Genomic DNA, 13,867 nt, shown 5'->3' with positions numbered 1-13,867 from the left:
CACTTTGAGTCAAGAAAATTCAGAAAGGATTCTGACAAACACAAGGCTAGATTGTAAGAAAGAGAGGCGAAAACACTTGGCTGATTCTGATGGTTTCACAGCCTTTGTATCGCTCGGTGTCTTCTGCCCCACCCCACTGTGTGGGTTGTGGGGATGAGCGGAGGCCCACGACGCAGCCCATGAGCCTGCCTGACGCACGGGGAGCCCCGCTGGGGTGGAGGCACCCTGCAGGCCGGCCTGGCCACGTCGGGTGCAGCCCCGTGACCCGTGCTTTCTCTCTGCAGACGAGCTCCAGGACGACAGCATCTGTGACAGTGGTGTGGAGACCTCCTTCCGCAAACTCAGCCTCGCCGAGTCTCTGACCAGCGGCACCTCCTTGCTAACTCTTAACAAAGTGCCCCATGACTACGGGCAGGAAGGACCTATAGAAGGCAAAATTTAGCCTGCTGGCAGTTTCCAACACCGAGGAAACCAAAGCTCGGAGACTCCGCCGTGTCGCCCGGAGGAAGGAGGCGCACTCAAGGGTGCTCCGAGGAACACAGGCTGGCCTGGAGCACCCTGGATATAGTTCCAGGCCTTTTACACGTGGGTTTCTTCTTTGGTTCTGAAATGAATTTTAGCTCAGCTGACGGCTGGGCTGATGCCCCGCCGGGAGAGCAGTAGCTTGTCAAGCTTTACCAGCCGCCTTCTGTTGCCATTGCTGCTGTCCCTCTGCTGCCCGCCCTCTCATTACAAGCTGTCACCCCCGCCTGGCCTGCCTTCCGGCTGCCCACAGCGCAGGTGTGCACTCAGATCAAGGCTTATGGAAAGGGATGTCACCTTGCACCTTGGTATGACTTTAAAAGACTCACTGCGACTTCCCTGGGGGGCCCAGTGGTTAGGACCTGGCGCTTCCACTGCAGGGGCACGGGTTCCATCCCTTCTTGGGGAACTATTGATAAGATCCTGCAAGCCAGGTGGCAAGAGAAAGGAAAAAAAAAAAAAGCTCACTGTTTTTTCTAATTGTGTCTGTGATTTGAAAAAGGAACATGTACATGGCAATATTTAAACATGATTACAATCAATGCTGAAAATGGTATTTCCTCCCTTTTCTGCATTTTGCTATTGTAAATATGTTTTTTAGATCAAATACTTTTAAAGGAAAAAATGTTGGATTTATAAATGCTATTTTTTATTTTACTTTTATAATAAAAGGAAAAGCAAATTAATGACCTCATCTTGTTTGATCTCTATAAATACTTTTCTAAGATTATACTTTATAATCACAGGATCACTGTTCTCAGATTCACAGCTCGCTCTAGAATCAAGTTTTTGATCCAGAAATGAATAACAACAAAAATTATCAGAAGTGTTTCAACTGGAGATGAAAGCTTTCGGTTTGTCAAATCCTTGCTAGGCTAGTTTTATGTAGGCCATATCACCTCATCTTCCTCCACGTCAAGCACTGTTCTTCAAGCCTCTGTGTTCCCCATGCCTCTTGTGATGAAGTCCTGAGACATTAGCACAACAGAGGCCCTGCGACAGGAAGACTTCCAGCGAGAATTTACCTTATATCTTCTGGATCTCATATCTGCTGAACAACCCGCTGCAGCTTCTGTAGCCCTTGCTGTCTCACTTTGCACTTTTATGCCATGGAAATGCTTCTTTTCTTCAATGTCGTGAACCAACCTCTTCTAGCTTCAGACTTATTTTCTGCAGCTTGCCTCACCTCTCTCGTCTTTATAGAATTGGAGAGTTAGAGCCTCACTCTGGAACAGACTCTGGCTTAAGGAAATATTGTGGCTGGTTTGCTCGTCTACCCAGACCACTACAACTTTCTCCACATCCTTAATAAGGTTCTTTTCACTCTCATCATTTGGGTGTTCGCTGGAGCAGCATTTTTCATTTCCTTCAAGACCCTTCCCTCTGCATTCACAGTTTGGCTAGCTGGTGCGAAAGGCCTAGCTTCCAATCTGCCTTGGCTTTTGATGTGCCTTCCTAAGTTTGGTCATTTCTACCTTTTGATTTAAAAGGAGAGGCGTAACTTTTCACTTAAACACCTACAGGCCACTAAAGGGTTCTTAATTGGCCTGATTTCAGTATTGTTGTGTCCCAGGGAATAGACAAGCCCTAGAAGAGACAGTGACAGGGAACGGCCGTTTGCCGGAGCAGTCGGCACACACACACCGTTTATCGAAGTTTACCAACTTGTATGGATTGCGTGCAAAGCAGGAAACCCAGGTTCGATCCCTGGGCGGGGAAGATCCCCTGGAGAAGGGAATGGCAACCCACTCCAGCATTCTTCCCATTGGCTATAGGGCATGGAATCGGAGTCAGACATGACTGAGTGACTGACCAACCAGCAGCACCACTGACTTGTAAGGACGTGGTTTGTGACACTTCAAGACAATTACAATAGTAACATCAAAGATCACTGACTACCATACCAAATATAGTAATAATGGAAAAGTTCACAATATTTCAAGAATTACCAAATTGTGACAGAGACATGAAGTGAACAAATACTGCTGTAAAAATGGTGCTTGATAGACTTGCTCCACACAGGGCTGCCACAAACCTTCAGTTTGTTAAAAAAAAAAAAGAAGAAGAAGGAAATGCAATATTAGCAGAGCACAATAAAGAAAAGTACAATCAAATGAGGTATGCTTATATTCCAGTTTTGGGAAATTATTTTTCTAAAATAAAAATAGCTCTGAGTCTCCTTAACTCTCCAACACCAAGCATATGCCTCCATTCCTCCCCCAGTTCCATGCCCCTGTGACAGATAGTTCTTTTCCAAGTGGCCGTGACAAGGTCACCAGTTTTGCCGTATCATGCCGACACTCCTGAGAGGCGAGGCCTGTGTTCTGAGGGGCGAGGCCAACGTTGCTTCCCTGCATGTCTAGCCAGGCCTGTGACAAGGGCAGAAGTGATGGTAAGTGACTCCTGAGGTTAGGTTAAGAAAATGCAATACAGCTTCTTCCCAGAATCTCAGGTCAGGTCTCATCCTGCTGGAAGCCAGTTAGCACGCATGCTCTGAGGGAGCCAAGTGGCCATGTGGGGAAACCACCAACAGAAATGGCAGACGTGTGCAGGAGTGAAGCTTTGAGAGGATCCCAGCCATCAATCAACCCTGAATATTCACTGGAAGGACTGATGCTGAAGCTGAAGTTCCAATACTTGGGCCACCTAATGCGAAGAGCCGACAACTCACTAGAAAAGACCCTGATGCTGGGAAAGACTGAGGGCAGGAGGAGACGAGGGTGACAGAGGATGAGATGGCTGGATGGCATCACCGACTCAATGGACATGAGTTTGGGTGGACTCCAGAAGCTGGTGATGGACAGGGAGGCCCGGCATGCTGCGGTCCATGGGTTCGCAAAGAGTCGGACTCTGTTGATTCAGATGACTGAGCAAAAGCAGCAGCAGTGGAGCCTTCACGCTGCCTCAGGCAATGCTGCCCGAAGAGCCCAGCCCCAGAGGCAGATTCACGAGTAAATGAAGCAACAAGCTGATGTTTTAAGCCTTAGGTGTGAGGTGCTTTTTACTGTTCCAACAATTCCCGTACCAGGAGGTCACGTTAAAGAAAAGCTGACTCCAGGAGGAACAACGAAGAAACACGCTGGAAGTGAAAATAGCATTTCCCTTCTTTAACAAGAAGCCCTATTTCTGTTCCGTTCCTTTCTTTCCTCCCAAATCACAGTGGTGTCTTGAGTGTGCGTGCTTGGACAAAAGGCCACCAGGGCCGCCTGTGCCTCTGAGGAAGGCGCGTGTCTCGTTCTGGCCCAGCAGATGGGGGTAAACAGCAGAAGCAATGCAGCAGACAGGCGGGGAGCTACAATGGGCCTGAAATGAACCTTCCCCAAAGCCCGTCTCTCAGCAGGAAGCCATTCAAAAATAGCTTCCTTAGAGGCTTCGTCATCTTCTCAGCCTTCTACACTCTGCAAGCACAACCCAGATCTTTTCAGGATCTGCAGTCTTTGTCTTTTGGCAGCAGAAAGCCAGGCTGCTGCCCGTTCACCCGCCCGAGTCCCCTGTGGTACTTGGATGTGGTGAAGCTGTTCTTGGCACCACCATGAAGAATAGCCCCCACAAACCCACCTTCTGCTTCTTAGCCAGAATAAAGAGGCAAAGGAGACAAGCAGATTTGAGCATCTGTGATCCGTCAACCCCTTTGCTGTGACGAATTCTAGTCATAATTCTCAAGACATCCCTATGGGTTCATATTTAACCCCAATTTTACAATGAAGAAACAGATAATCTGAATATTAACTACTCACCCCAAATTCAAATCCAGGTATATCTGATTCCACAGGTTATTCTTTAGCCATATCTGAGTCTGAAGTCTTTTGAAGTCCTATATTTAAAAAAGGAAAAAATACTTACAAGTACGTATAAAAACAATGGAATCATAATGTCGTACCCCAGCCAACATGCAAAATGAACCTAGAGTACCCCTAAAAAGATATGTTGATTAAATGTTCACATGATTTCATTCGCCCCATAATAATAGGCTAAACTGCTTAAATATGAATTATTCATTGGTGGGAGGTCCCTGGGTTGCATATCTTTCTCCTCATTTTGTGAGTTCTTGGGGGACTTCTTTCTGAACTGTGCTTTCCCAGGTAATGGATTTAAGGAGGCATTGGAGTCAAAAGAAGATGTAACTATAATTCTTTCATTTTCTCAAGGCTGGACAATATCTTGACGATCACCTAAGTAAATTATCCAAATTGCCATCTTTTTAAAATCCCTATGATGTGATAGCACTTCCTTCCTATAATCCTCAATATGGCTGCTGCTGCATTTCAACACCAATTCCCAAGGCTACATGTTCCCAACCATTGGTTTTCTAGGTTCACTCGTTAGCACAGGGGTTGGGGGAGATACTGAGGAAGGGCTCATCTTAACCCGAAAGCAACATCCCCATCTCCTTCCTAAGCCCCAGCCCCTGCATCCCCCCCGCCCCATCACCACCTGGGCCCTAGCACCAGGGGCCACGTTACCGTTCCCACTGGTGGGGATGTACACACTCATGTGCTCATGGACCACTGGGCAAGTCAGCTCAATGCCAAAGCAGCCCTTGGCTGTCTTCTCCTTCCCAGTTTTGCTCTGGGAAGGTCAAAGCCATCACTTGGCCTTGACTGCTTTCCTGCCTTGCCAAAAGCACATCTTGAATGATGATCTACACAGGCACACAGCAAATGCGCTGGGGGCCATTGTGGTTCTGAAAGGCAAAGAGACTCCAAGTTTAAAATTTCAAGGAGGAATGTGTGGTACATCTGAAACTAATACAACATTGTAAATCAACTACACTCCAATAAAAATTAACAAAGAAAGAAGTGTGGGCAGTAAGTCACACGCGCCCACACGTCCACCCCTCTTCAACAGAAGCAGCTGTGCTGGACCAGGGAAGACCCGCCCTTGCTCCCTCCATCACCAGAAGGTTGGCCCTTTCTTCAAGTCATGCAGTAATGTTTCGGTCTTCATCACTCTCTGCTACTGTGCCGTTTAAGAGCTCATCTGACTTCGCTCCCAGCAATCAGCTACTCTGGGGGCTTTGTGCCAAGTTTCCATAGATCCATAGCAGTTCAATTATGATGAAAAATCATGGAGATGCCACCCGTTTGCCAAGGTAGCAACAATGAAGGGAAATGAAATAGACTGAAAAACAGCAGGAAGGGTCACCCTGCAGGTCTGACCCTGGAGATGAGCCTCTTGGACGCCCTGCCTCTGAGCCCTGGAGCCAGAGGAGCTTCAACAAGGCTGCTCTGTTCTTTCTTCCGCGATCCCTCCCTCCTCCCCGCTTTCTCTCTCTATTCATCCTTCTTTCTGCCTCTCTCCCTCCCTCCTCTCTCTCTCTCAGCAAAGCCTCCAGCACTCCAGGGCACTGGCAGCTGGTTCTGTGAAGGCTGGACAGGGGACGGGGTGAGAGCAGAGGGCCACAAGCCCTCCCTGCCTTACTCTGGGGAAGCCTCCAGGAAACCAGCATCCTGACCCAGGGTCCCCCTCCAGCCACCACCAGCTTCATTTCCTGTGCACAAGAGGCCTCTGCTGGAAGAAACAGAACTTTGCATGATCACCCAACAGCTGGCACGCCTCCTGCTACTCAACTTTTTTTGTGTCAGTAAAACTGGAAAGAGGCTTACCAAAAGAAGGAAATTTAGAAACGTCTTCAGTTTACTGCCTGTTGATTTCTCCTCCAGTTCGGGTCACAGAAGTCTGATGATTACTTTCCCTTGGTAGAGGAGACTTGAACTGTTCTTTTTCTTTCATCCCCCAGGCCTGATCATTCTTTGAGGAATAATTATCTTAAGCCAGCATTTATGACTCACGTACCCATCCTAGGCATTGTACATCCTTTATTTTTTGTAATCATCACAACTCTATAAAACAGTAATTACTGCTAACCTCATCTTAAAGATAAGGAAACCAAGGTTTAGAAGTTAAGTGGTCTGTCCAAGTTCAGTACACGTTAGAGCCAGACTCGCATCCTGAAGGTTTAACTTCAGAGCAAGAGCCCACACTGCCCTGCCCATAGGCCCACCTGCGCCTCACCCCCAAGCTCTCCTTTGTCCACAAGAATGCTTTTGATGATAAAATCAGAACACCTGACTACAAGTGGATTCAACAAACAGGGGCTTTCTTTTTTAAAAAAAATCATAGTAAAAAAAAAAAAATCATAGATCAGAGTTCTACATTTTACATGGAATCTTGTCTTTTTTAATTTAGTAAGTAATTCAACTTTGTAAAAAACATTGCGTGGGCCTGCAAAATCATCCGCTGGCCATGTACAACTTGTGCATGGCCCAAACCACACTTTCTGCAATTGTGCCTTCAAGATGATCAGGCGGGGTGATAAGCTGCCAGTTCTGAGGAGGAATCAAGGTATTCACATCTCTTCTCTTCCAGGTGCCACTTCCGCCCCCTCACTCCCTCAGGCTCCCCTCCTCAATGATGCTGTTCCCAATGCCTGAGCAGGTGCCCATTTTGCCCACCTCCAAAGGCTTTCTTTGATGACTTAACATAGAGGCAATGATAATGATAAAAACATTTGTTGACTAGCTATTGTGTGCTCTCAGTATCTATACCTCATCTCGTTTAGCCCTCACAATTAACCCAAGTAGTCTGATTATTATTACCCTGTGTGTACAGAAAGACCCAGTAACTTATATGCAACGTCAAACAGTCCACTAACAGTAGATCAGGAACTCAAACATATGTACGTGTAATTTCAGAGCCCATAACCTTTAACTGTTGCATCAACTAGGATGCTTTTGATTAAAACTCAGAATACCTGACTACAGCTAGATGAAACAAATAGGCCTTATACTTTTTAATAAGACCAGAGTGAGATGATTACAAGGATAGTTCAACATCTCAGACATTCCCTCTGTGTCAACCGTAATCACTGGGACTTCCCTGGCGGTCCAGAGGTTGAGAGTCCGCCTACCAATGTGGGCGACAGGGGTTCAGTCCCTGGCCCTGCAGGATTCGACACGCTGCAGGGTAGCTAAGCCGACGCACCACAACTACTGAAGCCCGTACACTCTAGAGCCCGTGCTCTGCAAAAAGAGAAGCCACCACAATGAGAAGCCTACACACCACAACTAGAGAAGAGCCCCTGCTTGCCGCAATCAGAGGAAGCCCGGGCACAGCAAAAGACACCCAGTGCAGCCAACAATAAATAAATAAACATTTTAAACATATTATTTCCTCAAGGACACAAAAAGGTTGCAGAAGCTCCAAGTATCAGGTCCTCACACAGCAGCTTCTCAGTTTCAGCAACAGCCAAGGATTCCTGCACAGGTCTCTTTCTTATCAGCCAGGAAACCTTGCCCGCCCCAACCCCCCCCCCCCCCAAGCCCCACATTAAGTATCACTTTATGTTTCATTTGCCAGAATTAAGTCACATGCCTAACCCTAGGTGAATCACTGGCAAACGAGAATAGGATTAGTATAACCAGTTATGACTCAGTCCCTGGGGCTGGACGTGTAGCCACCTCTATTAGTAGAGAAGAGGACGCAGCTGCAGAATGGCCTGCCAATAACGTCTGCTCCAACTACAGGGAGCATGTGAACTGTCTCTCAGGATCCAGTAAATTTTGCAAAAGCCGTAACAAGTAACCATGACAGAATAAGAACAGAGGGTTGTTCCCACATACATTACGAGACAGGAAGGAGTAGTAGCTTTCAACCAGAAATTTCCATGATCCCGACATCCCATTTCCCCAGATTTCTAGGCCACTTTGGTGGTGGTGTCATCCTTTGTACTCACTCATTGCATACATGGCACAAGCTGGTGCTCAATAATCCTGTGCAAATATTAAAGCCTGACCTAAGGAATTCAGCTGCATCACTGTTGCAAACTTTTATTTCCCATGGCAGGATTCAGTAACCCACGTCTAAAGAAAAAGAGGAGAGACAGTTATAAAACATAATACAGTGATGTGATGCCCTTATTTCTGCAAAGCCTGTTCCCTGTTTGGCCCCTACGCTGAGAGATGTCATGGCAGCCAAGCTCCCTTCAGCTTCTTGATCACAAACTTAAGAGACCCGCCTAATGGACCACCTAGTCCTGCGTTTCTTCCTTCCTTGTGCATTAATTACAGTGACAATCTTGTAAGACTCCTTTCTCAACTGACATTTTTTTCATTTTTTTTAATTTGCTTTTTTAAAAATTTTTATTTAATTGGAGGATAATTATTTTATGATATTCTGATGGTTTGTGCCACACACCAATACGAATCGGCCATAGGCAGACGTGTCCCCTCCCTCCTGAGCCCCCTCCCTCCCTTCCCACCCCACCCCTTCAGGTTGTCACAGATCACGGGCTTAGGGTGCCCTGCGTCATACATCAAAATCCCACAGGCTATCTGTTTTACATACAGTAGTATAGAAGTTTCAATGCTATTATGACAAACTTTCAAAAAACTTTCCTTAAGTATGGAACAAGACGGCCTTATCCAACATGCTCCTCCATCAGGGTCGTGTTAACCTTAAATGAATTGTCACCAGCTGAAATGACCTTATATCTCTTTACTTGCTTCTTGTCTGTCCCCCGTTACAAGGACAGTCCATGACAGTCCAGACTTTCCTGCTTTTTTCATTGCAATATCCCTGAGGACAAGGTCAATGCCTGCTCAGTGTTTCTTAATAAGGGCTTGGTAAATGAATGAACTGAAGGAGGGCATGGCAACCCACTCCAGTATTCTTGCCTGGAGAATTCCCAAGGACAGAGGAGCCTGGTGGGTGGATACATTAAGTTAAACAGTCTTTACAGTCAGAATATAAATGTGTCTTAACAGTGGTTTGGTCTGTGGCTTTAACAGTTTTGTACCACATCACTCTGGTACCTTCCAATAAGTCAATTAGAAAACAGGCTATCTTCTCTTCACTTGAAAAAGTTACAAAATGCCATTTCTGCCTAAAGCTTTTAAATTTATGCTCTTACTGAACTGATAAGACTGTGTGAACAGTCAAGGCAGACTCGGGAATATTTTGAAATGCATTGAATTTCCCACACAAACCATGCTGCCTTGTTTCTCTCCCTAAATCTTACCAAGTTGGAGGATAAGTTTCAAATCTGGGAGCCAGAGATAGTCTCAGAGAATATTCTGTCTCAAGTCAGTGTCAGTTTAGGAATGCTTGGGAAATATATCTATTTCTCCTGAAGTCCAGTACACTTTCATTCCAATAGAAAACAAACTCTTCCTATTTCTTTTCCAAAGCCAAGTAAGTGGAAAAAAAAAACAAAAAACAAAACTGAGAAGAGTTACAGTGAGTGTGATTGAGAAAATTATCATTTTTATTGTTTTCTTCACTTTAAAATGGGAAGATGGAACCCCATGAGCTGACTGCTCTCCACCTTGCTCCCTGGAATGTGCTCTGCAACCACAGAGCAGAAGGATCTGAGCCTGGTCTTCCCATTCCATTAACACTTGCAAATCCACCAACAGAAGAGGCTTCTCAGAGATCCAAAGCCCAGAGTAAGTACCTCCAATTCTATTTCAGCAAATGTGGCAAAACAAATCTACTAAAACGGTAGAAACAACTGACCTCAGTGCTGCACATGAACTGTGGAAGAACACTGTGGACATAGCTATTTTCTTACAGAAACGGTATGTATACACATTCCAGCACATTTCTCTCCTCTTATAAACCATTGTTGGCAAATATTTATGTCTATTCATTCATTTATTCTTCCTTGATAAATTCATTCATTTCTGATATCTTACCCCTATCTTCTTAAAAAAAAATTTTAAGACATTTGCCTTGAGAGAGGGATTAAGATGGTGAAGTGGGGGGACCTGGAGCTTACCTCCTCCAACAAACACGTCAAAAATACATCTACGTGTGGAACTCACAGAAAACTGGGAACTGGCTGAAGAAATCCTTTACAACCAAAGCTGCCAGAAAAATCTCCATGTAACTGGGCAGGACAGAAAGGAGCATCAGGCCAGGACGTGTGCTCCCGGGAGATCTGTCCGGAGGAGAAGGCGCGCGTGGCAGGACCGTTGCCCTGAGGAGTGAGCGGGTTGGCTCACTACCTGGGCACCCCAGTCCTGGGCTCCTGCACGGAGGAGACAAGCTCTCTCACCCATCAGGAAATGTGCTGAGACAGACAGAAGGGCTGGAGCAGCCTAGACTTTACTTGTGAGGAAGGCACGCATGTGCAGACCTGCTTGCGATCAGGGCAGAGAGAGCCTTGGCCTGGAGGTTGCCACCTCACCACACATCCCAGCATGAAGGGTCAGATGACATGCCCACTCCATACCGCAGCCTGGCATGCGATCCGGGCAAAGATTGAGTCTAGATACACAGAGACAGGCTAGGGCGCCTGCAGTGTGAGCCAGGTAGAATCACCGAGACCACCGTCAGCCTGCACTCCGGGGTGACGGGTGCAGCCACGACAGCAGCAGCTACGCTCTGAATCTTGGGCAGACAGGCCCAAGGAGCACGCAGGAGTCGTTTCCCAGAGAGAGCACCCTGGTTCCACCCACTTCACCCCGTGGCTTAGCACTAGACCTGGGGCGGACAGGTCCGGGGAGAAGTCTGCCACAGGGGCAGCCCTCAGGTAGAGCACACTCACCTCAATTCCATTCCTGTAGACGGAACCCCCCGACTCCCAGCCCCAGTTTACTCCTCAGCACAGCCTAGCGCTAGACCTGGGACAAACACAACAGAGAAGGAGAGGTGACCTTGGGTCGCTTTTAAGCAGAACCATGGATGCCTGCACAGGCGGCACGTGGGGACCCTGTGAGCACACAGGCCTTGCTGCAGCAGGCATCTTCAGGGCAGGGCACACACAGGGGAGCCTCAGGGAACCAAGCCTCAGGGCTTTGATTGCAACGATCATTATATGCCAATAAACTGAACAACCTAGAAGAAATGGACAAGTTTCTAGAAACTTCAGTTCAGTCGCTCAGTCATGTCCGACTCTTTGCAACCCCATGAATCGCAGCACGCCAGGCCTCCCTGTCCATCACCAACTCCCAGAGTTCACTCAGACTCAACGTCCATCGAGTCAGGGATGCCATCCAGCCATCTCATCCTCTGTTGTCCCCTTCTCCTCCTGCCCCCAATCCCTCCCAGCATCAGAGTCTTTTCCAATGAGTCAGCTCTTCGCATGAGGTGGCCGAAGTACTGGAGTTTCAGCTTTAGCATCATTCCTTCCAAAGAAATCCCAGGGCTGATCTCCTTTGGGTCTAGAAACTTACATCCTGCCAAAACTGAGTCAAAAATAATTTGAACACACTGATAACTAGAAGTGAAACAATCTGTAATTTAAAAAACAAAACAAAAAACCCCATCCCTCCAAACAAAAGTCCAGTGCCTGACAGCTTTACTGTGGTATCCTACCAAATAAACAAAGACAAACTTATACCTATCCTACTCAAACTGTTCCAAAAATCTGAAGAGGAAGGTTCTTGTTCAGTTGCTCAGCCGTGTCCAACATTTTGTGACCCCATGGACTCCACTATGCCAGGCTTCCCTGTCCTTTACTAGCTCCTAGAGGTTGCTCAAACTCATGTTCATTGAATCACTTATGCCATCCAACCATCTCATTATCTTGGCCCCCTTTCCTCCTGCCTTCTATCTTTCCCAGCATCAGCGTCTTTTCCAATGAGTCAGTTCTTTGCATCAGGTAACCAAAGTATTGGAGCTTCAGCATCAGTCTTTCCAAAGAATATTCAGGACTGGTTTCCTTTAGGATTGACTGGTTTGATCTCCTTGCAGTCCAAGGGATTCTTAAGAGTCTTCTCTAGCACCACAGTTCAAAAACATCAGTTCTTCAGTGCTCGACCTTCTTTATGGTCTAACTCTCACATCCATACATGACTATTGGAAAAACCACAGCTTTGACTATATGGACTTTTGTTGGCAAAGTGATGTATCTGCTTTTTAAAATGCTGTCTAGGTTTGTCACAGCTTTTCTTCCAAGGAGCAAGTGTCTTTTAATTTTATGGCTGCAGTCACCATCTGCAGAGATTTTGGAGCCCAAGAAAATAAAGTGTCACTGTTTAGAACACTCCCAAATTCATTCTATGAAGCTACTATCACCATGACACCAAAACCAAAGACATTACAAAAAGAAAACTAAAGCCAATATCTTTGAGGAATATAGACACAAAAATCCTCCACAAAATATCAGCAAACCAAATCCAACAATACATACGAAGGATCATAAACCACGATCAAGTTGGATTTGACAAAATTCAACATCCATCCCTGATAAAAAAAACTTTCACCAAAGTAGGAGGGGAGAAATTTCAACATAATAAAAGCCATTTACAACAATCCCAGAGCCATCATAATATTTAACGGTGAAAACCTGAGAGCCTTCCCACTAAGTTCAGGGACAAAACAAGGATATCTACTCTTACCACTACTACTTAGCAAAATAAGGTAAGCCTTAGCTACATCAATCAGACAAGGAAAAAAAAAAAGGGCATCAAAATTGGAAGGGAAGAGGTAAAATTGTCACTATTTGTAGGTCACATAATACTCTATGTTGTTGTTCAATTGCTCAGTCATGTCCAACTCCCTGCGACCCCATGGACTGCACAATGCCAGGCTTCCCTGTCCTTCACCATCTCCCAGAGCTTGCTCAAACTCATGCCCATTGAGTCAGTGATGCCATACTCTATGTAGAGAACCCTAAATTCTTCTAACAAAGACTATTAAATGAATTCAGCAAGGTAGCAGGATACAAGATTAACATACAGAAATTTGTTGCATTTCTTCACACTAATAACAAAATATTAGAAAGAGAAAGTTAAAAAAAATACCATTTAATATCCTGTCATAATATCAAAAATATCAAAATCCAAAATACCTAGGAATAAACTTAATCAAGGATGTAAAAAACCTATACACTGAAAATTATAAAATATTGATAATGAAAACTGATGGTGATTCAAATAAATGGAAAGATAATCCATGATCTTGGATTGGAGGAATTAATACTGTTAAAATGGCCATACTACCCAAAGCAATCTACAAATTTAATGCAATCCCTATCAAAATACTCATGATATTTTCCACAGAATTAGAAGAAATCCTAAAATTTATATGGAATCACAAGAGATCCTGAATTGTCAAAGCAATCCTGAAGGAAAAAAAAGCTGAAGGCATAACCCTTCCGCACTTCATACTGTACTACAAAGCTACAAAACAGCATGGATTTGCCACAAAAACAGACATACAGGTCAATGGAATAGAACAGACAGCCCATAAATAAATCCATGCACCTATAGTCAACTAATCTATTAACACAAAAGGAGTAATAATATAAAACGGAGAAAAGAATGTCTTCAAAAAGTGGCGTTGGAAAGCTGGAAAGCTACATATAAATCAATTAAAATTAGAACACACCCTCACACCA

At 45.4% G+C, this 13,867-nt stretch overlaps 1 protein-coding gene and 1 long non-coding RNA gene across 4 annotated transcripts in view; one reads left to right on the top strand and one right to left on the bottom strand.

Moving 5' to 3' along the window:
• Positions 1-1,216, top strand: part of NFKB1 (nuclear factor kappa B subunit 1) — a 125,287-nt gene extending 124,071 nt beyond the window's left edge. For both annotated transcript variants that reach the window (XM_069593609.1, XM_069593611.1), the window contains exon 24: positions 285-1,216. In XM_069593609.1, coding sequence (XP_069449710.1) covers positions 285-442 — 158 coding nt within the window. In that variant the 3' untranslated portion in view covers positions 443-1,216. The remainder of the gene's footprint in view (positions 1-284) is intronic.
• Positions 1,217-2,418: 1,202 nt separating this feature from the next.
• Positions 2,419-5,004, bottom strand: LOC138442365 (uncharacterized). Of its 2 annotated transcripts, none has more exons than XR_011257667.1 (2): positions 4,260-4,452; positions 2,419-2,557 (listed from the first exon to the last, which is right to left on the bottom strand). It is a non-coding gene; the product is annotated as an uncharacterized lncRNA (long non-coding RNA). The 2 variants fall into 2 exon arrangements; XR_011257666.1 differs by lacking the exon at positions 2,419-2,557 and adding an exon at positions 2,637-3,601 and having other exon boundaries at positions 4,260-5,004.
• Between the last annotated feature and the right edge of the window lie 8,863 nt (positions 5,005-13,867).

This window comes from Ovis canadensis, chromosome 6, assembly GCF_042477335.2.
Source record: "Ovis canadensis isolate MfBH-ARS-UI-01 breed Bighorn chromosome 6, ARS-UI_OviCan_v2, whole genome shotgun sequence".
In the NCBI taxonomy this organism is placed as follows: Eukaryota; Metazoa; Chordata; class Mammalia; order Artiodactyla; family Bovidae; genus Ovis; species Ovis canadensis.
This window is presented reverse-complemented; position numbering and strand designations above follow the sequence as displayed.